Genomic DNA, 22,600 nt, shown 5'->3' with positions numbered 1-22,600 from the left:
TACTGGCTACTATTTAAGGCTGCTCGGATATTTAGCGTTTTCTGAGATCCCGTGGTCCGTAAACTTTTTTCGTCGATAGTACATTGAAATAACCTAACAGGCTCAGGAATCTAGGTTTATCATCGCCGAGTTCAAACATTCCGAAGGCATTTACAAACGGTTCTTTTTTTCGTATCATATTGATAGCTTTCACGTGACGTCACGCACCCACTTTATCACCGTGTCGGGACCCCAACATCGCAACTACGAGCACTTCAGTCCAATTCATCTTATTGAAAGCTTTCACGTGACGTTACGGACCCGGCTTATCATCGTGCCGGTGCACCAACATGGCGGCTACAATGACGTCAGTGCAAGCCATCTATTCGCAAATAATAACCGATAACTGCGTTTTTTTCCGAGAGATTCAATTTCTGGACTGCGGTGCACACCCAGTTACGCTGCGTCGAGGAGGTGGTCATCGATAGGGCGCCCTATAGACGTCTCGATAGAGATGTATCGAGTAATGTTTCGAGTAAAGCCCCTCAAACTTCGTAAAGTACCGACACGCTTTGAAGAATGCCGCCTCCTCCTCGCGCGTCCTGGCCGAGGCCGACGCCACTTTGCAATTGGCTAAATGGCATCACGTGGGCTCTCGCCCTGGCTTCGTTTATTTACAGTCGCGCTCCATCGCCATATTCGCTTGAGAAGCGTCGACTGACTGGCGAGGAGTGCGTGTTAGCGCCGTTGCTAAAACTTTAATGAAATTATGGGATTTTACGTGCCAAAACCACAATATGATTATGAGGCACGCCGTAGTGGGGGACTCCGGAGATTTGGACCACCTGGGGTTATTTAACGTGCACCTAAATCTAAGTACACAGGTGTTTTCTGCATTTCGCCCCCATCGAAATGCGGCCGCCGTGGCCGGGATTCGATCCCGCGACCTCATGCTCAGTTGCTCTTCCGTGTTGTTTTGGTTTGCGAACGCCTTGAACTAAGTTTGGCGGCATGTGCGACGTCGCCTCACGGTAATATTTCCATCACCATGACCTGCTGTGCCTTCGGATGCCAAAATAGTTTCAGCAAAGGCAAGAAGCTTAATCGTTTTGTGCGCCAACAGGCTTGAATTCGCGGGGACGAGAGGCTGCGTGTGAAAATGTGATTAAAAACTTTAAAGATTCAGTACAGTCCTTTCGACAAAATTTGAGGCTTGAGCGTGAAAACTCGTCTTAGGAAAGAAACTCCCTGTCTTTTGTAGTTACTTACTAGCCATCTTTAGAGCATACATCTTTGTTTGACTCTCTTGTTCGTGTTCGTCGTTGGCGGTTTCCCGGTGGATTTTCGATACAAAGGCACCGATGAAAAGCGTGCGTGCTCTCCCGAAACCGAGTTACGGGGTGCGTTCGTCGCCGAACGATAGCACGTCTTTGAGACGTATACGTGCCAAATTCGCGTGAGCTTTAAAGTGTGTGAAGATTCGGACGGTGGAGCACTCGACAAGAAAACGTGCGGTCGCCCACTCGTTCAGTGACTGGTTTAGTCGTCGTTCGTTTAGTCGTTCGCTCGCTCGATCACTAAACTATTAGTTCGTACGGTCACTATGTCTCTGAGACGCACTTGCTGTAGGACACTATGGCTGGTACGTCCGTGCCCTCTGCCAGCCTTCGAGCGTAACCGCTCATACGCGCCGCGAATTAGCATGGTAAAGACAGCGGGGATTATTTAGGTTACTGGGGGCTTGCTGGAGGTCAGGATGTTGGCATTTGATGTTGGTATTTGACAAATGTTGCGTACCTAATTGTAGCATATCTAGAGCCAGAGGACAAGGACACAAGGGAGACGACAACACAATGCTTTCGAAGTCAGTTGACAAACACGCCCAACAAATGGCAATGCTAATTGCAGCGCGTGCGACACATTCGGAGTCATCATGGTACGGCGTTAGAGCTCGTTTAGGTACCTAAAAAATTGCTATCAAAAGAGGAAAAAGAAGCTGCCTTCGCTAAATTTCTATAGCCCTCCGTATAGAAATTCTATGCTGTACACGAAGTTACTCGGAGCTAGAAAGTCAATGCGAATGCTTAAAGCGCACCGCCTTGTTATGCGTGCATTCACTCTGCGAAAGGTCGGCGGCTACGTTCAAGCGGTGTAGGCGGCGCCACGGTCGAGGAGGGAGCGCGAAAGAGAGGAGAAACAAGGAGGAGTGAAGGCGGAGGAGGAGAGTGTCGCTACTTTACCAAGTTTCAGTGGCTTTAGTATCGAGACGTTCATAGCGCCCTTTATTGGTTAAGGTTAAAAAGATGTATACAAGAATGCTAGAAGGAAAAGCATTGCTAGCATATACCTGAGTAACTCAGGCCGGCTAGGGGACGATTTGTCCCCGCCCCGTTTCAAAGGGGGATGCCAATAAATCATTATCATTGTCATCCTATAGCATCGTACCCCGCATACCGGGGCATTGTGCGTTATAAGCACGTGGTTATAAGTGATTTCACGGTACAGGAGTGTGACGGAAACTGCGTATAGACTCACAGTTTGCTTCGGCTGTGCATGTAGGCCCACGCAAACACCGGATACGGAACGTCTGCGAACAAAGACGGGCAATTTCACAGATAGCACGCAGTTCGGCAGTGCACCAGTCATAGCTACATAAGGGGTCCGACACGCTAACTAGAACGCAAGAGCGGTACGCACGGTACAGTGTACGGGCCGTCCATATCTGAATCACATCTTGGAAGAACAGAAAAAAACTTATAGGTACAATAAAATGCGCATTCGCACAGGTTCGTACAATAATCGCGCATGCGCACGGGCGCATTTTATTATACCTTTCTTCTGGTATTTTAGAGCACGTAACAAATTAGTTGTGAGTGTACCGCCCTTATATTGTCCGGTCTCGTGTTCTTTCTGTCTTGCTATTTGCGCTACAGTGGCTTCAGCGAGTATCACGAAACTAGCCCAAGAACACTAGTAATTTGAAGTTGGTACTAGTTCATGTTTGAGGGGTGTCTCTAAAACATTCACGGCAAGCACGCACACACAAACAAAAGGACGCAGAAAGGGCGGACAAAATATTGACTCTCAAATGACGGAACTTCAAGCGAACACGGCACCGGCACGGAGTCTTACGCACCTGTTCGCCTAAATATTAAAGTGAACATTTTTTCGCGAACCCCTCCTGCACTTTCCCGATTGTGGTTGGGTGCAGCAGTCTCGCCGAATATAGCTTATACTTAAAAAAAAATTACGCGCGATTAGTGGGACGAAACCTCGGTCACACTGCATGCAGCCCGATGCTCTAACCATTGGGCCACAATCGAACGTATATTTATACAGCTATTATGACAACGCCATACTACATATAGTTTGGCGTTGTCATGAAGGCGGTGTCACATAGCTGGCGGTGTCACATTGCGTAGCACGGGTGCACGAGAGCGCATGCGCGCGAGCGAGTTTCCTTTACGCCAGATACGCAGACATGAAATGGGCAAATTTCAAGCATTCGCTTAACCGCTTCACGCAAGCTTCGCTTCACATACCGAAATGTGCGTATATATATATATATATATATATATATATATATATATATATATATATATCCAACGTGCATACTGGCACATTTGAGAGGGGACTTACAGATTGTATTAATGCCGGGCAGGTACACGGGGTCGTGGGAAAACGAAGGTATGGGCCACCTGTGAAAAGAAAGAAAAGAGTTGTTTGTGCTAAAGCGATGCATAGCACTTTGAAGGGGCGCCAAAAGAGCGACGCCAACTAAGTTTACACAATAAAGGCGTTCTTACAAAACTCTTTTTTTTTGTTTAGTTAAACGCAAGATGTTCATCAGTAGAGAAAAGAATAAATGGCAAGCTATCACTTTTTTTTTCTGAATATCGCGCAATAACCTAAACACCGGTGCGTCAGAATTTGCGGTCACGTCATGGGGGGCTATATCTACCGGTCGGCTCCGGTCAGCGGTCTAGTTAATTGTTTATCGGCAAATAAAGACTATACATTTACATCCTAAGTAAAGCAAATACTCAACTACGGAAGTTACGAGGACATTAGACAATTTTAGAAAAGCATTTGTCGACACACTTGCACGCAACCCTTCAAGACATTTAGTTTAACGTACGGGAAACGCAAGCGTAAAGAAGACGTTAAAAGGCAGGGCGCCGTCTGGCGCCTCGTGCCGAACGCATCCAAGCCAAGACAATCCTTAGCAACCATCCGGTCGCTTCCATGCCGACGCGTCGCGTCAGGCCCACGGTTGCGAGAATCGCTGAGCGATCTCGGAAGTTGGACGTGCTACGTCCTCAGTAACTATAACTGTTTCAGGTGAGTTTAAAGTAAGTGAAAGCTCGTTTCAACAGTTACTGGCAATCAGCGGTATCGAGAGCGTAGCCATCGCGGGAATTCACGCTGAAGCGGGAACCATGGGTGCCGCCATGTTGGACAACGGTTTCGTTAGCGTACGTACAATGTACGTGCATTACGCCAGAACGGGGCCGAAATAGGCACATATATATACTTTGAAACCAGTAAGGCCGCACTGGTGTTCCCGTGCGAAAAAAAAAAAAACAGAGTTTGGAAAGAACACACTGCCAGCTGACTTGTACTTGCTATAGTATAGTGTCTGTATAACTACACAAAGCCCGACGCAGTATTGTTCATACGTAAAAGCCGTAGTAACTTTTCTGACATGGTCAAGCGAGCCTAAACAGTAAAAAGCTGAGGAAACTAATTAGTAAGCAATTATATACAATAAATATTTTACCTCACTTAACATACCACTGTTTCATTTTTGTGCATAAATACAGTTGGTGAATTTGTGCTAATTTTTCTTGATTGGGAATTGTGTTTGGGATTGATGAAGTTAGAGGAAACGTCACCTCCGGCGAGCACCTATGTCACTACATAAGAACGTGGGAAATAGTTTTGCTCGGCTTCCCGTCCACCGAACTGGAAGAGGTTTGGCGTATTTAAAAGAAAACGTAAAGATCTGGCGCCTCTAAGAAGGAGATTTTCTATTTCGTCAGCCAGTTTTATTGCAAAATTTTTCGAAAATTAGAACCCTGAAGAACTGAAATATCGAATTTTCAACTCTATCACTTGGTAATTTTTTTTTCTTTTGTGTGTGGTTGCCTACGGCTTCTTTCCCAATGTTTTTTTCTTTTTTTTCTCTTATCGACGCTATATATTTACCACCCTGTAGCAGCCCGAATGGGCTAACAGTATTACTAAATCAATAAAAAACGAAATTAATAAATATCGATATCACATGTCTGGAAACGGGCCATATAAAGACATCTTGAGCGGGCAAAAATTACGTGTTCTACACTGCTCTCTGAAATAACCCTAACTGGTGAGAGGGATTCTTGGAAAACCCGAGCTAGCACTGCGACACTTTCACGTCTCAGCTGTAAACTGTTTATATGTACAGTTTATAGAACTGGAATATATGTTTTTCGTACAGAGTTACAGATTTGTGAACTTTGTTGCCTCAATTTTTCATAACATACCAATGTTCAGCAATTTTTGTGAGAGAGATGAGGTCCCAATTTGAAATTGTGCTTGCCCACAGTTGCTAGAACTTAAGTTTTTCTCGCGGACACAACGGCTTTCGTTCTCATTGGCGCATCATTTGTCTCACGAAAGCATTTCTGCGTTTCATGTATATTTGAAACGGGAAGTCAGAGTCGGTTCTGAGCTAAAGCTTCCTCTTAAATGCGCTTTATCACTGTAAAATAATATACACCCTTAAAAATAAATAAGGGTGCATACAGGTCTATAAGTCGTACCCTTACACCCTTTTTAGGGGTGAGGATGTGACTTATAGAAATTTACATCCTGACGATAAGTCACACCCTTACACCCTTTTTGGGTGTAAGGAAGTTACTTATTGACCAATTTACACCCTTTAAGTCATATCCTTACACCATTCTTGAGTGTAAGAATGGGAATTATAGAACACTTTACACCCGTATTCATTTTTAGGGTGTAAATTAGTTTACAATGTGCCTGCAATATACTCACCCCGTGTTCAGTTCGGGTGAGCGGCTGACGAACGGGCCAACCAAAGATCGGAACGCATCCAGTCTCTGTCCTCCAACCGCTGACGCCTGCATTTAGACGATACGCGGTCACCAATACTAATAATAATAATAAAAAAGAAAACAGTGCAGAACCAATCGACGAGGAATATCAACGTGGGCGAATAGCCAAACTCTTCTAGAAAACTATTCGCTTTATTATAGAAATGGTGCTTCTGAAGGCGTATGTTTGTTGCAGTGAATATAGTTAAGTAGTGTTTGCCGTATCGTTGCGTGATTCCGTAGAGAACAGAGAAGCTAACCTGCATATCTGCGGTGGTAGCACAGGCGGCTATACATAAACCTGGTGTTTTACGAAATGAGTCCGAAATTTCTTGAAATGTAGAAATAGTGAGATAATTAAATGATTTCCTCTTGACTACTTTACCGTAGAGGCATACATTAGAAAATGACTTGATTCGATAACTATACAAATAATGGTGCTAATTAGATCAATTATCTCTCTAAGCCAGGGCGCTTTGCAATAGATCTCAATAGAAGAATTGAAGCGCGCCGCTTGAGGAGTTAAAAAAAAATGTCGCAGTTTTGCCCGAAAGGCGAAGCATCGATTGCGATAGCAAATTGGTCGACAACTATACGAACTAAGGATAGTAGTTTTATCGGTCGTATAAATTTGTAAACATTCGCTTACTAACTAAATGAACAAGCATGGTGTAACGCGTGCACAGCTAGACATGGAGACATCTCGCTCGATGACCGCGGGAACTCGCTGTCAAAACGCTGGAGTGAGGAGGCGCGGCAATAGCAGTGAGCGACTTAACCTTAGTGCCGTCTCCCGCTTTAGCGCGAACTAAACGTCGAAAGCACAGTGCGTACGAAGCTACCGGCACTAGTTGCACTTTGTTCACATTACGGATCGCTTTGAAGATGAGGCGCGCGCGGGCGCTCACTTTTTCCACGTCGCAGATCACTTTCAAGATACGGCACCCGCGTGGCCGCCACCGGTGTTACCCCCCCTCCCCTTTCTCGCATACCCCATATCGCATTTGGACTTTATACGGAGCATCACGGCGACGCCGACGACAGAAATGCGCCTGGAGTGTTTATATAATTGCTACCGCAATAAAACTTCTGATACCGCATGGTACAGGAATGCGACCGAAACCCCGACTCCCCCCCGCCCCACGGCGTTGGGGTGTATGCACACCATCCCTCACCCCACACCGGAACAGTGGGAGACCCAGCTCACTAGCCTCAACCCTGATGACTAGCGCCAGATGGTGAACAGGGCAAGCCAGGCGGTCAGGTCACATGGCTTCCTGGACTGAGGAGGACACCCCGCAAGGAAGGCGACCAAACAAGTTCGTCTGCTCTCAATAAAGTTAGATCATCATCATTTGCATGATTTAAAAAATGCAGGTACATTTGGGAGGTTCGCGCGCGTTTTCAGTACGGTGTTTTGTGAAAAAGTACAATAAAATGGAAGCGCCACAGTTCTGTGAACGCGTGGGTAAAGTTCTCACCGGGGCAGCAAAAGCTACTGCGTAGTGAGCATCGCTGAAGCCGGGCTCGGTAAACTTGCCGGGGTAGAAGAGCTCGAACTTCACACCATCCAACTGCAAAGAACCGAGCGACACTGAACGAGACATGCAGGGTGCGATGACTACATGACTTGGCCGCAAGAATGTGGTTCTCCGTCTCTATCAGAACCCGCATTGACAAACAGATTCACATACGCGCCACACGCATTGACACAAAGAGAGTTCGTTGTTCGGCTAGTTCGCATATACGACATTTAGAAGGGTAACAGCGCAAAAATGGACAGTTATTTCCGCCATTCTCGTTCTAAATAAGCATTCACATAAAAATTATAGCTTTTGGAGTAGAGATGATGTCCCGAGGGTGAAGCCGCACCATAAGCACGATGAAACATTTCCTGTTTCGAAAAAAGTTTTGACAATATCTGCAAAACCTAACAATACAGAACGTTCGCTTATAGAAAAATATGCGTGGTGATTTAGCGGTAAATGCGCATCCCCAGGATTCGGGGCATGTACACGTCGCGCCATCTATCAGCGGTGGTCACATAGCTGAATAGGGAAAAACTTTATCTCGCGATCAAAATTAGTTATAGAAAATCACTCGCGGTTATACATACTAGAAACACACTGGGACCTTCTGGTGAAATTCCAGTAGCATGCTGCAAACCACGTGGGTTCCTAAGACATTTGAATAGTTTACAATAGAGCCTATGAAATAGTCCCATAAACTCTGTTGTGAAATATTCAAACGTCCTGGGAACCTACGCGATCCGCGGCAAGCTGCTGGAATTTCACCAGAACGTCCCAGTGGGTCTCTGGTATGTATATCCGCGAGTGATTTTCGATAACCAATTTTGTTCGTGAGGTATTTTTTTTTCGTCTTTTCCCCATTCAGTTACGACCGCCGCGGAAAGATGGCGCGACGTGTACAAGTCCCGAAATCCTGGCCATGAGAGCAATGCGTTACCATTACGTCGCCACTCTTTGAGGTCCCGGACTCACGATTATAAACCACGTTCACCACATTGCAAAGTGCTGCTCACGAACTCAAAAAAAAAAAAAAAAAACCTCACTCGACAGACGTCCTGCATATTCGAGGAGCGAAGTGCAACTGACAGTGGTCAGGCGTCCGTCAGCTGTACACTGAAGCTTTAAAATGGCTTCCTTTGTCGCGCAGGTATTACCTGACGTGAAGCTTTCTGCCCTGTTTAAAGATGAAGCCCGAGAGTCTCGGGGAATTTTATTAGATATTGTTTCAGTCTTCTGCCAAATGTAATAGCTTTTTCCGGGCACAGGCAGTTTCTATTGTCTAATTAGCCTAGCATTTACATTACCAATGCAAAAGTAGTTGCCAATGCGGCCCAAAGTGAATGAGAAAATTTATGAGTGAACATTTTTTTAATGAACGTCACGTTGGCATTTCTCGTGCAGGTAGTTTAATGTCTGCCTCTTCAAGTATAATGCAGCTGATGCAACGGAAATCCCGGTATTCGTCGCAGTATTCTTTAGAGTTTGCAAGCATATATAGTTCCTCGCAAGTGAAATGACTAGGCAAACTTCGTTGTTCCAGCGCCGGCAGTGCCTCACCAAGCTGCTCGCCTTGGTAACGTCCGCGTCGGCCAGCGCCGAGTGCTCCAGAAATCCCTTGAGCGCTTGCACGAGCCTCTTCATGGCCTGCTTGGCCTGCGCATCGATATTCAAGCATTGCGTAACGATATGCATGCCCCTGCTGCACCGTCCATGATATTTATTTATTTATATACTAATTTAAAAAGACACGAACGAGAGAGAGGCACAATCAGTTTAGATTGAGGAAGTATTCTTTCAGAACTCAATTTTCGCTAATTTCTCGGCCGGAGGTTGCTTACTGGCAGAGAAAATAAAAGCAAATCTTTTTCTCTTTCTTCTGTTCGCGCCGAAATCCCATGTGCCGGTGCGTAAATGTGACCTCACGGATTCCCAAGTGTATTTATTATACGCGGGCGGTTTCCCTGCAGTAAAATTCTCGGAACTTGACATGTTCACTCTTTGGCTCCTTTACAACAAATAATGAAATCTTTATCGATAAAATGTGTTAACGTCGCCCGAAGAGCGAAGCTTTGACAGCGATAGGAAGGTTTAGCTTGGCGCTTGGACTCTTCCATCGGGGGCCTTCACCCTGGTATTCAGCCACAGGAATGTTTCCTCAGCAGACCAGGAACTTCTTATGGAGTCCAACCGACGGCCCTGTTACATTTGTATCGCTTTACTATCTTTTTTGTGCTTTTCAATTATAATGGCTATTGATTCTCCCTACTATTATTGCGTTCATTCTAACGTGTTATTTCGCCTTTCAACGGCAGTTACGCCATAGCACTGCTGAAAGTTTATCTGTGGTCATAATTTGGAATGGTCCACCAATTTCTTGGCCAATGGGCATGAGCAACGAGTTGGATGGACGACGACGACGACGACGACGACGACAACAACAACAACAACAACAGCAGCAACAACAACAACAACGGATCCGCCTGTTATCAATTTCGTGGCCTATCAACCACAGTGAGCATGAGCCACGGTTTATTTGGCAACGACAACAGTGAGCATGAGCCACGGTTTATTTGGCAACGACAACAGTGAGCATGAGCCACGGTTTATTTGGCAACGACAACAGTGAGCATGAGCCATGGTTTATTTGGCAACGACAACAGTGACCCCTCGAAAGGTGTTCAAACTATTCGCGGATACGACATACTGGCGCAAAAGCAGCCTGCAAGGCAACTCCGACTGGCTAGAAGGAACAGTGTCTTGGGCAGCTACGAAACGTTTCATTTGCACGTGGGAAATTCCTAAGCATGTTTTGTTCCACATTCTGAAGCAAACGTCCGTGCCCTAATGGTTAGAGTAAAAACAACAAGATATATAATTTCAGAAATAGTCTGGTAGTTACACCACGCAGTAGAACCAAGTATGGTGAACAAAAACTCGCCGTGCAAATTCCTCATCTCTTAAACGGACTATCCTCTGGCCACAGATCTCTTAAATTCTGGAACCTCCAAGCAAGCTTTTAGAAAAGTGGTAAGAAAGTTATTATTTGCAGAAGAAGAACACCAAAGTTCGGCTATCATTGTATATTCCTTCGAAACCATTTTTTTTGTCTGTGGCTACAAGTGTTTGCAGATTACGTAATATTGTTTTGCTTACCTAACTTTTTGCTTGATCTTGGTTTACTGCTGTGTATCATTCTTCACATTTTATTTTTTCGCTTCAGATGCTTATAAGATGTATAAAGTTGTACTTGCCTTTAATTTTTTTCTTTTCCTTTTTTGAATTGTGCGATCAATCTGTTTATTATAAATATAATATTTGATTTTCACATGTGTCTTTAAGATGTTCTGTACTGTCATACTGCTCCTGCTGCAGTATGGGTGGCACGGCCAGTCAGGCAATGTTTTGCCTTTAGCTGTGCCCCCTAAGGACATATCTTATATTGTCCTAAATACATCAATAAAGAAAAGGAAGAAAAAAAGAAAAAAAATGTTTCTGTGCTAAATGTCCTTTGGTTGAATCCGGCCGTCATACAGTTTTATTTGTTTATAAGTATGCGGTGACGCCGACGACGAGAATGCGCCAGAAGAGTCCATATAATTGCTTGCGGGCTTGCTCATTGCAGCGTTTGCAACAAAATGAAACTTGCTGTAGAAAAGCTATTGTATTAAAGGGACAGACAACTGCTCAGAACATGAGTCGAGATAAGGCCGCTGATGGAAAGAGCGCCAATCGTATCGGTTAAAACGAGCCATGTTTTAGCAGCGGAGCTGTTTGCACCGACCATCAGTCCGCATGTCGCGAAAAAAAAAATACTCGCTGAACGATAGTATTATCCGGAGCGTAGTAAAACTTAGCCGAACGTAGCAAAACTTAGCCGTGCCTAGCGAAACTGGAAGAAGCTAGGTGATCACCAGCTCCGCTGTTTCTCCAGCCTTTCACAACTTAGTCAAGCTGCGCTATTTCTCATTAAACGTGAATTTGTATTTTTAATTCTTCTCTAAAAGTCGCGAGAAATTACCTTTGGCGCCTCACGCGGCAATAACATGAAGGTGCATAAGAGGTCTATCACGTGACCGTCTATGTGCGTAGGCGGTTCCTGATCTTTTTATTAGTATTGAAACGCAGTACATTTTTTTCTGTTATAAGTTTTTCAAACTTACAATGTGCAGATATGCCTTCGTATGTAGTCGGTAGAAAAGTGGCGCTGACTTCGCCTTCGTTTTCGCTGGTAAGGTAGAAAGAATGATGGCTAGAACCTTTCTAGCCACCATATCGATGAGTTGGCTTGGTTCGTCTATCGACAGAACAACGACGACGGGGCCAGCCAGCCATGACGTAGGCGTGTACTTGGGGGAAAACGCGGTACAAATATAAGGCCTGTACAACAACGCAAACTTATTGTACCAGCTTATTTTTCAAAAGTGCTTGAACACGTCAGAATGTGGGTGGCTAACCACAGTTGCACTCACTCCTGTGAAAGCAGAACAATGGGCGGCTTTCACAATTTGCGAGGCGGGCTATCGGCATCGCTCGCACTTCTCAGCGTTGCTGGAGGAGGGACTCTTTCTCTTTTAGAGGCTGCTCAGATCGAAAAATGTTGCTTACAATATATCCACGCGCTTTTGGAAGTAACCGCTGCAGGTGTAGACACTATATACCCGAGGGTACGCTATGCGTTTCGCCACAAAAAGCTAGGTCCTTAAAAATCGGTTGTCAGCTCCATTTAAGGTATTTACAGTGCTCCGAGGCTTGTCACTATTTTAACAGCGAAGCTGTTCTTAGTTGACCCTTCGCCGTCTGTACGGCGTCACGCAGGTCACGTGACCAGTACAGGAGGAGAGGCGTGCTGGGGAGGAGGTGACCAATGAGAGGGCGCGCGCTGGGGTAGGAGGCGATCAATGTGAGGCCGCGCTGGGTGCGAGAAGGAGAGGTGATAGATAGATAAAGTGTATTGGAAAAATAGTCTTGTGTTTTGTGTTGCCCCGAAGGGGCATCGCTAATGGTCGGGGCCCCTATTGTCCAGGGCTCCGCTGGCTCTTGCCATCTTCTCTGCTTTCTGGGTCAGCTTGAGCTGGTCGTCGAGGGCCGAGCTTTACAGCAGTGCCTCCCATTGCTCCTTTGTGGTGTTCGTGTCGTGGTGTTCTATGTTGCGTAACGTGCACTCTCATGTACAGGGCTGATGATAACAGAATGTGTTTCTGTGCGGCGCGCCCTTTCGGATAACACGCAACGCGTAGAGCTGCTGCAGACGCCGTCCGCGTTTCCCCGCGTTCGCACCGAACGCGCGCGGTGTCCGTGACTGCAGCCGATGCGTCTAGCGGCGGCTCGGCAGATTTCGACCAGAAAACTGGACGCTCGTCGATCGTCGAGTAGCGTCGGAAGAGTGCTGCCTCTTCTCGCCTCGCAACGTTTCAATATAAGTTTCTGCTGCAGACCTGTGTTTACTTGTGTTTACGCAATTGCATCACTTGCAACACATACACATGTAACACTCAGTGTAACAACACAGCTTCGCTGTTCGACCATCTTCACGGAGTGGAAGGGCGGTAATCTTTTTTCTAGGGTTTAGAGGTATAGGACTTTCGTTTAGCGCAAAAATATACGAATAATTGAAACTATAGTGTCGGATAACGCAGCTAAGACCACGGGACAAACCAGCGCACGAAAGGGTGCACTTTATCCAACACGGAAATTTCGTGGCGTTTGTTTCTTGATTACACAGCTTTGAGACTCGCGTCTAAGCAATTCGGGTGATTTCTCAGGGCGTCCCTTTCAAGCACGCGTCCTTCGTAAGAACGCACCTGCATCTGAGACTTGCGCGGCAGGTCGTCTCGTTGATAGACGTGCGTTATTCGCAGGTGGTCCAGGTAATATTGGCGCAGCATCGGCTCCAAGTAGTCGATGCAGCGACGCTCGGCGGGGGGTGGGTTGTACAGCAGCTCCACGTAGCGGTAGTGAAGGCGCGCTAATGGCGTGTTTTCCTTGCCGGCGATTGAGAACGTTTGGATAGACCACATGATGATGTACAGCGTGAGCGAAGAGTTCCTGCGTCAATGAGACAGCCGTGCGAAAAAAAAAAAAAACTTTCATGAGCCATTCCACTCTGTGAAGGTGGATGACCAGCGAAGCTGCTTAGCACACGACACAGAGGTGAGAGTTTTAAACAAAGGTACGAACACATTTATTGTCCTGATCGGTGGTCATCGTGACGATAGGTGTACGCACACGAATTCTCGTATCACCTCCGTTATTAAATGCGTCCGTCACGTAAGACAATGAATGGCTCATAACCCCTTAAGTAATGGCTCATACTCCTGGAATTTAAAAAAAATTAACCCGGCCTCCCCATTACGACAACAGAAGAGAAGTGAAATTATACGCTGGAAAGATGAGCGGCCCTCCCTCCCTACCCTCACCCGGAACGTTGCGCGCGACGGAAGACGGGGCGCTTCCTCCCCGCTTTCCTCCATTTCGTGCGTGAGATTGAGCCGCGATCGCCGGCTCACCCTCCTACGCTTTCACTCGCACATACAGCATACGGCGCGTGGCGAAGATGTCACCGTTGAACTACATACGGAACATTAGGGCGACGCCGACGGCAGAAATGCGCGTGGAGTGTCCATTTAATTGCTATCGCAATAAAGCGCAAAAAGGCGGTACGAAAAGAGGAGGAGAATGCGTGATCACGAATACAAACCAAAGTACATACCATACAAGGAAAGAAAAATTATTTTAATTGGATAAAGTGAAAGTAGATGCAGTGGTTAATAATACTTTCTTTAGCTGTTTTCTTAAAGATGTTTGGACTAACTTCGAAGTGCGAATCTCTTTCGAGTTTATTAAGAAGCGACGTTATTTGATATATCATGGATTCATCTTGAAACTGCATGCAGCAGCGCGCACAAGGCAAAGGTAACACACAGGCGCTGTTACCTTTGCATTGTGTCCTCGTTTATTGTGCTCGCGCTGCAGTTTCAAGATGAATAGCTACCAACTCGCCCAACTCTCAGTACCTTTACATATCATGGATTGTTTTCTATAATTAGTTCGTGTTATTGGCATGTGTCATTTTTGTTCTCTAACGTAGTAAGACGACTTATCAATCGTCCTACAGCTGTCACTGCATAAGAAACACTTTTACACCAGAACAAAGGAGAAATCGCCGCCGCGAACTTTAGCCATCATTGCTCAAAAACTCTGTCTTCTGCCGCTGCTCCCGAGCGTACTTTCGAAAGCGCCCGCTAGGTGGACATATGGGGCGACTTTGTTGAAAAGAAAAGAACAAGAACCTCATCTGCTTTCCTATTTTCTGTGCTAAGGTATACTAAGAGCCAGCTCTTTGCACGTATCACTTCAGCTTGGCACAGAATGCATTGAAAGATGCAATGCATAACGTTCGCGTGTAGTCGAAAGCCCCACTTAGGCCCTTTAATGAGCGGGTCCGAGTCCGGCCCGGGCCCGCCGCCTCATGCCCGAGCCCGGCCTGGGCCCCGGCTTTAAGCCCGGGCCTGGCCCGTACCCGCCGAGAAACGCTTCGGACGGCCCGGGCCCGTGCAGCCCTCTATTACACATCATGTAAGGACACCCGACGGCGAAGCTGCAGATTGTTGGTTCCTGTAATTTTTACTGCTGTTGAAGCAATATCACATAACTTTAAAGGCTAATAACTTTTAACTTTTAAGGCTACTATTATCCAGAGCATATTTTTAATTGCAGCAAAGGGTATCAATTATCTCTACATTGAACATGTGCACATTAAATAAAAGTTGTCGCATGTGTAAACTTTAAATTGATTGTTTATGGTCTATTTAAACCGTTTTATCGAATTACCGAACCGAATTACCGGGTTATCGGAGTGGCGGGCGGCAAAGCTGGTTGCGTCATCTTTTGACGCTTTGTACAGTTACATTACTGCAATTCGTTCGAAAAAAATGAGTCACGTGAGTGTTATTTCCACGAAAAAAAAATGAGAAAAGGACGCTTATGCGGTTTCGACAGCAAGGTTGATAAACATATTTCCGACTCACTCCATTTTATCGATTAAATCCTTGACGCCATTGTAGTGGTCTTCGTTGGCCCAGACGTACGGCTTTCCTTTGCACCCGATGATGTCGGATGATAGGAGCTGCGCAGGAAAACATAACAGGCTCTGCTCGGTTTTTCAAACGGGTTTGCAAAATCAATTTTCGCATAGGCCGACCCAATGATGTATATAGTGGGCAACAAATGTTTACGGGATATGCGAAAACATCGATTTGAATTCAGTATATTTTAATTGCGTGACCCACGTGTAGTGATTCACTTAAATTAGAGGTACCACGCTTTAACAGAGCAGAAATTCGCATTTGTCCTGAAAGTCATGTCCAGGCCGTAAACTTTTGTGACCGTCTGTACAGTGTGGTCGACTACTAAAGCTGACCCCAAATCAGTTGGCGACTGATTGATTACCGGTCAGTTCTGACCCTCGGCGGCCTGCTGTATATAGCTTTAGCCAACGCATCAGATCGAGCACGTCTACAGCGGTAGCTGTTATGGGTTCACAACTCCTATAGTCGTTTTGAAGTCCGCCGGTGTCTGTCACTGGAATCCCAGAATGCAGTGCAAGAATTTTACGAAGAAAGGAAGTCCTAGTGTACCGCCAGGATTCGAACTCCGGACCTAAAGATCACCAGTCCAACGTGCTACCTATCATCCACTCCACGGATGCTGCAGCAATGATTACTCACCTATTCTTCGTTCCATGCATAGCTGGCAACGTGCGGAAGCTACCGCAACTAGTTCGGTCATATAGAAGTATCCCTCCGCGCGTTTCGCAGAGCAGTTGTTCTTGATCTGCAACGTTTTCTACGAAAGAACTACTTCATATATTACAATCACAACTTCTGGGCGCAAGTTTAGATCAAATCAAATTTTACTTGCGGATATTTGTGCTTCCACTGGCGACGCACTACGTTTTGGTCACGAGCACCGAATGATGCTCTTCGTAGCTAACATGTCCCTCCGCTCGTTTGGCGGCAAATAGGTGCGGATCTCAAACGCCTTTTATGTAAGAAATAGGCCACATTTCGCGACACAAAACTAGGAAACTTAACTTTACATCGAATCACGTGGCTAGTACCTAACATCTTTCTTTCGTAGTTGACGCACTGCTTTTCTGTCGCGGACGCGAGCGGCGAGAGAAGTGTTTCGGGGCTTCGTAACGTTGCCTGCAGTGTATGAAAAAAGAGTATTCAGACAGTGCTGGGTACCTGGCCTCATGAGTGCTCGTTAGAACGATTGGCTGGTGCCACGTTTTGCCGCTCATTCGTAAACCAGCGCCGAGCTGAAATGTCATAAACAGTGCCTCTGCGCCAAGATGCGAAAGGAAGGATAGGAAAGAGGAGAAAGAGTCTTCTCTCTTTGCTTCTCCGCCACCGGGAGGCGCCACCTACACATAGGAAGGCGACTCGAATTCGAAACATTACCGATTGAAGTCGCGTTTTCCTTCGAAACGGAGGCTGCTCCTACGGTGGACTGCTCCTGTGCATCTGCGAATGTTTACTCTAGAGTGTACTAGTCTAGTTTATCCCAACCGATACCGCACGAAACAGCGCAACACTTATTCTGCCTAATATTGCGCCAGCTATCGCGCCACTTCCTTCGCATTATTGGTGAAACTACACAGCTTCTTTTTGCCCCGGGAAGTTGGTGACACGTTAATGTTGTGTTAGATTGATTACTGAATACGTGTTTCTTTTCATATAGTTTACCACACTAAACAATAAGCAAAAACAGGGAAGAGCCTGCACTGCCAATCTCGCTTTTGGTTTTCTGCTTGTTTCAATTTTGTGATTCAACTTTAATGGATAGCCGAAACCTACGTGAAAAATGTAGCGTGAGCCAAATTTTGGCGATTGATTTCGGTGAAAAATAATTTTTTTTTTACCACTCACCCAATCTATAGAACACAGGCTAAAAGCGTTAGTGTTTTAGTGCATTTTCTGCTCCATGGCTCCTGTGTTAGTACACATATGCTACCAGGTTCTTCAAAGGTATACGTTCGTTTATTAATCGAGTGTGCTTTATATTTTAGTCAGTTTGAAGACTCACCATCTTGCGAGCCCGACCAAGTTCCCAAATGTATTTATACGCCGTTTAGCCAAGTTCATTCTTGCTATCTTTAAAGGGCCGCTGCTATCGAGAAAGCTGCCGGTCGAGAGTATGAACTAAGAGTATAGACCAATTAATTGCTCGCCCAAACTTATCCCGGTAGCGTGTGTTAAGGCTGAACCTCAGATCGTAGTGCCGCGGTTCTCTAGCGGTTTTTGTAGGAAACTCAATGACTCCCAACTTTAGACGCCTACAGTGGCCTTGCTTCGATACTACCCGCCGCGGTGGCTTGGCGGCTATGGTGTTCCGCCGCTAAGCCCGAGGTCGCGGAGTCAAACCCCGGCCGAGGCGCGGCCGCATTTCCATGAGGGCGAAACGCAAAAAAAAAAGAAAAAAAAGAAAAGAAACGGCCGTGTCCCGTGCATTGAGGCCACGTTATAATAAAGATGCCCTGGTGGTCAAAATTAATCCGGCGTCCCCCACGACGCCGTGCCTTAATCAAATCGTGGCTCTGGCATGTAAAAACCCGGAATTCATTGGTATTATACATTAATGGCATACCAAGGCGTTTGCAAACAGGCTGCCGTGAGGCAACGGTAGACGCTGCTCGTGACGCCCAGTGAGTGGGAGGCTCACCTTATTAAGGTCGCCAGTCAAGGTGGGTCGCTCGACGGGTTTGTAGAGGCGCCGCTTGGGATGAGCCGAGAGCTGCATCAGATAGAGAGAGGCAGAACGTGCGACTGTCTTGTGGGATACCGTTACAAAATACTTTTAAATGTCTTTCACAGAGCGTGAACAATGTTTTTTCAACGTGAAAGGAGTTCTTCGCGAAGGGCAGCCCACTTTTCGGAATCTTGCGATATACACCAGGTGTTTCATTTCTCGCGGAGCACTTAACCGAAGAACCGTGATAACACGGTGAAAACAAGTGTCAGACAACCACGCGCGAAATGTCTACTGACAGTGCGAAAAGCTACTGAAGGGCTTTTCTACCGAAGACACATGTTGAAAGGCCCCTTCGATGAAAACACCACTTCTTGCAACGTAAAAGATAAAACTTCTACACTGCTAGACTTCCAAAATAAAAAAAAAAAACGCCAAATGAGAGAATGCATGCAAAAATCACAGGTTGTCATGTAGGCCTCCACCGAAAAAAAAAAACATAAAAAAGATTGCATTGCGCATTTCATTCCTGCTTTTCTTCGAAAACTTTTGTCGTTGTCAAACTTCTAATCATGAGCGAGCCTTTGTTCATCACACGGAGAACAGTAATTAGGCTTAACAGTCCGTCTTTTTCGAATGTTTGGTTCGTTTTGAGCATTGGAATACACCGAACAGTTCATTTTCAAACACGGATCGAATATTACACACTCCCTATTTGTATTCGAAACTTCGAATATTCGCCCACGCCTACATTTAGTTCATTCTCGAGTGTTGCTTATGACGAAAGCAATGACATCACACGCATATCATCAGCATAGCGTATATACAGAGGAAACGTTTATGTACATATATTTATGTACACCCTAGGGCAAAAGTATGCGGACCAGGGATTGCGTGATAAAACCGGTTTTTCAACTGCCTGTGAATGCACATTGAAATTGAGGACTGCAGTTCAAACTTGGCATTGCAAACTTTACAGCGTACTCGTAAATTTCAGTTTATGCATGTTAACTACGAAGAAATTCAGTTTTTTCGGCGACCTTGTGGTTCGTATACTTTTGCTCAAGGGTGTACCTTTCGCATAACGCCAACCCACTCAGCATTAACGCGAGCATCTCCATCAAAGAAACTTCGGACCTACAGATTCCCACAATGCGTGGGATCCTCGTAATTAAAGAAACCTCCTGGAGACTGACGCGCCTTTACCTCAGCCATTTTCTTTTCCACGTCCACGAAGAAATCGATGTCACTCCTGACTTCGGGAGTGTCCTCCAGGCCGTTATCCTTGAGGTGCTCCAGAAAGGCAGTCACGAATTCCTCCAAGAAGTCATCGCTCTTGTACACTGTCACAGGCACGAACATGACCGGTGGAAACAACTGCCGAAAGCCCAGAGACCATGTTTCGCCACATTGTTTGATTTTCGCTCGTTCCTTATACAATAATAAACTAAAATGTATTAGTCGAGATTAGAGCACTGCACGGGCTGATTTTTTCAGCCCGGGCCCGGCCCGGGCCCGTTTTTACGTTGGGCGGCCCGCCCGAGCCCGATCAAAACATTTATGGCGAGACCCGGGCCCGGCCCAGGCCGGAAATAATCTATGTTACCCGCCCGGCCCGGCCCGCCACCCCTTTACCTTAGGCCCGAGCCCTGCCCGAGCCCGACTAGAAACCGGCCCGAACCCGGCCCCGAGACCGAAAAATAATGTTTTTCAGAGTTGAGACGCCCGAGAATAACTCGCTGCACGTTACATGCACACCACCAAAAAGCCCGAGCCCGGCCCGGGCCCAGGTCAAAAAGCACACGCCGTGCCCGAGCCCGGCCCGAGCCCGTAAAAAACTGTTCTACCAGGCCCGGCCCGGCCCACGGGCCCGGGCTTTCGGGTAAGCCCGAGCCCGTGCAGTGCTCTAGTCGAGATAACTAAAATGCAATCTCAAAACGTCAGCCGTTAAAGGAATGCTTAAAGGGGGAAAAAATAGTTCTACAACTTCAACGCCACTCTTCCGGTGAGAAGATAACCCAGATGAGACAGAAGGTACGTCAGATAAGGCGCAAAAATGAAGCATAGGTGGCGACGCTATCTTGAATTCTTGGCACGAGCTAACCGTCACGAGAGCCTCCGAGATTGGGCGAGGCAAACGGCGTGCCCCAGATTTCGGAGGCCATGCCGTGACGTTCTGGGTTTTGATGGCGTCTGCTAGGGTTTGGTTCACTTTTTTTTTTTTTTTTGTCGGTAAAGCTGGAGCACATTGTACTCTTCTATGGGCCTTAAATTGAAGCTAGAAAGTTTCGGGAGCTTTTACTGAGGCAACATCGGATCAAAAAAGCATATGAAATGCATGACTTCGCAGGGAAAACAAGGGGAATGCGGGAGATGGCGATTCAAGACGATGAGTAACACGAGAACAAGGTGAGAGCAGGAGCCAACGTTTCGACAAGTGGACTTGTCTTCTTCAAGGCATCACACGGCGGGCCTTCAAGGCGGGCCTTGAAGAAGACAAGTCCACTTGTCGAAACGTTGGCTCCTGCTCTCACCTTGTTCTCGTGTTACTCATGACTTCGCAGAGACATACAGGCACTGGGGTTCCCGCGTAAAATCCATGAAACGCAAGTATGAGCTCCGTCTTATCTAAGATAATCATCCTATTACCGCGAAATTAACGAATCAGGAGTTTCGAGAAAAACCACTTTATCACCTTGTGTCGTTGAGCGGAATAAGGGCGGAAGGAAGCAGAGGTGCCGCGCGTGCGCAGTCAGAAAGATACAAGGCTCTCACAGATTCACACGCGAAAGTAAAAAAAAGAAAAATTAGGGGCAGCTTCGCACTAATGGTGCGAAGACTGGGCAAACAGCGAAGCTGGCGACCCCACCTAGCTTTATCTCGGTTCGGCCAAGTTTTTGCGAGGTTATACTTTGAGACTCGGCCACGTTTTTCGCAAGAACTCCCCGGAATCATCGACAGCCCAAGGAGCAAAGAACAGTCGGCCATTGTATCTGGACGCTCAAACGCTTTTGCTTGGTTTCGCGGGCTCGTAACTCCGAATCTTCTGCGAATCGCCGACGTTTCGCCGCCGCTTCGGCGGCGCGATACTCGGGATCGGACCGAAGCCGTCTCACTCGCTCTCGAGTAGCGGCGCGGCGGCTTTCGTGCCGCGCTTCCTCTTCTTCGGGAGTGACGCTCTTCTTCGGCCGCCCCAACTTCGCGGCGATGTGCTCGGCGCGGAGACGGCGGCGCTTTTGTGTCGCCGCGGCCGGCAACGCGGAGCTATATAGTATCCGGTGGGTCAATGAAAAGCTTCATCAATACATCAAATGCATCAATGAAAAAGCTTAGTGGTGTGGTGTCGGCAGTCCAGGTGGCCACAATATAGGTGGAATGGCAACGAACGAAGAACTAAACGAACAGAACGATGAAGACAAACGAAGGGCAGATGACCGGCGATTTTAGTTGCTTGCTAGTCTATAGTCATAGCGCCTGTCCAACGCCTGTAGCTTAATAGGCACGAGCTTTCAATGCGCATTTGGTTATGCAGAGCAAGCACTCACGTAGCAATTCCCATCCCCGACAAGTGGCGTGTAGAAACACCATATCGGGTGCAGCCGCTCGAACTTGCTGATGACGTAGTTGACGCCCCGCGACTTAGCAGAGTATAGTTCTTTGATAAGATCGCCATGCAAACCTTCACACACAAAAAAGAAGAGCACGTGATCAGTGTACATAGGTTATTGCAGAATGATCATTAAAAATAAATTCTGGGGTTTTACGTGCCAAAACCAGGATACGATTAAGGGGCACGCCGTATTGGGAGACCCCGGGTTAATTTGACCACCTGCGGTTCTTTAACGTGCACCCAACGCACGGTACACGGATGTTGTTGTATTTCGCCCCCATCGAGATGCGACCGCCGCGGCCGATATTCGATCCCGCAACCTCGGGCTTAGCAGCGCAGCAGCTAAGCCACTACGCCAACACGGCGGGTGAGAATGATTATAGCACGGCACGATCGTTCGTCGCGGATTATGACTATTCAGCATTTAGTTTTAAATGGAGGCCGTGTAAATCATTCTCAAGGGGCTCTCCCTCAGTTGGCTTACGGGGACATCAACCTGTAAATTTAATTTAGACAACGTACGCACACAAAATGCCCGCATTGTGCTGTACAAAGTCGATAACATATCTATAGACAGCCTCTGCCCTTAAAGGGACATCAAAAATAAAAATAAGTTGAATAGTATTAATAAT

At 46.6% G+C, this 22,600-nt stretch overlaps 1 protein-coding gene across 1 annotated transcript in view; it reads right to left on the bottom strand.

Moving 5' to 3' along the window:
* The window catches only part of LOC119454076 (uncharacterized), a 31,485-nt gene extending 11,760 nt beyond the window's left edge, over positions 1-19,725 (bottom strand). The window contains exons 1-9 of the mRNA XM_037716085.2: positions 19,565-19,725; positions 18,332-18,403; positions 15,634-15,731; positions 13,408-13,651; positions 9,164-9,259; positions 7,559-7,651; positions 6,019-6,104; positions 3,619-3,677; positions 2,515-2,566 (exon numbers count right to left, since the gene is read on the bottom strand). Of these exons, the coding sequence (XP_037572013.2) occupies positions 2,515-2,566; positions 3,619-3,677; positions 6,019-6,104; positions 7,559-7,651; positions 9,164-9,259; positions 13,408-13,651; positions 15,634-15,731; positions 18,332-18,403; positions 19,565-19,720 (956 nt within the window). The 5' untranslated portion in view covers positions 19,721-19,725. The remainder of the gene's footprint in view (positions 1-2,514; positions 2,567-3,618; positions 3,678-6,018; positions 6,105-7,558; positions 7,652-9,163; positions 9,260-13,407; positions 13,652-15,633; positions 15,732-18,331; positions 18,404-19,564) is intronic.
* Between the last annotated feature and the right edge of the window lie 2,875 nt (positions 19,726-22,600).

Source organism: Dermacentor silvarum, chromosome 5, assembly GCF_013339745.2.
Source record: "Dermacentor silvarum isolate Dsil-2018 chromosome 5, BIME_Dsil_1.4, whole genome shotgun sequence".
In the NCBI taxonomy this organism is placed as follows: Eukaryota; Metazoa; Arthropoda; class Arachnida; order Ixodida; family Ixodidae; genus Dermacentor; species Dermacentor silvarum.
Note: the sequence above shows the minus strand (reverse complement) of the source record. Positions and strands in the feature narration are given on the sequence as shown.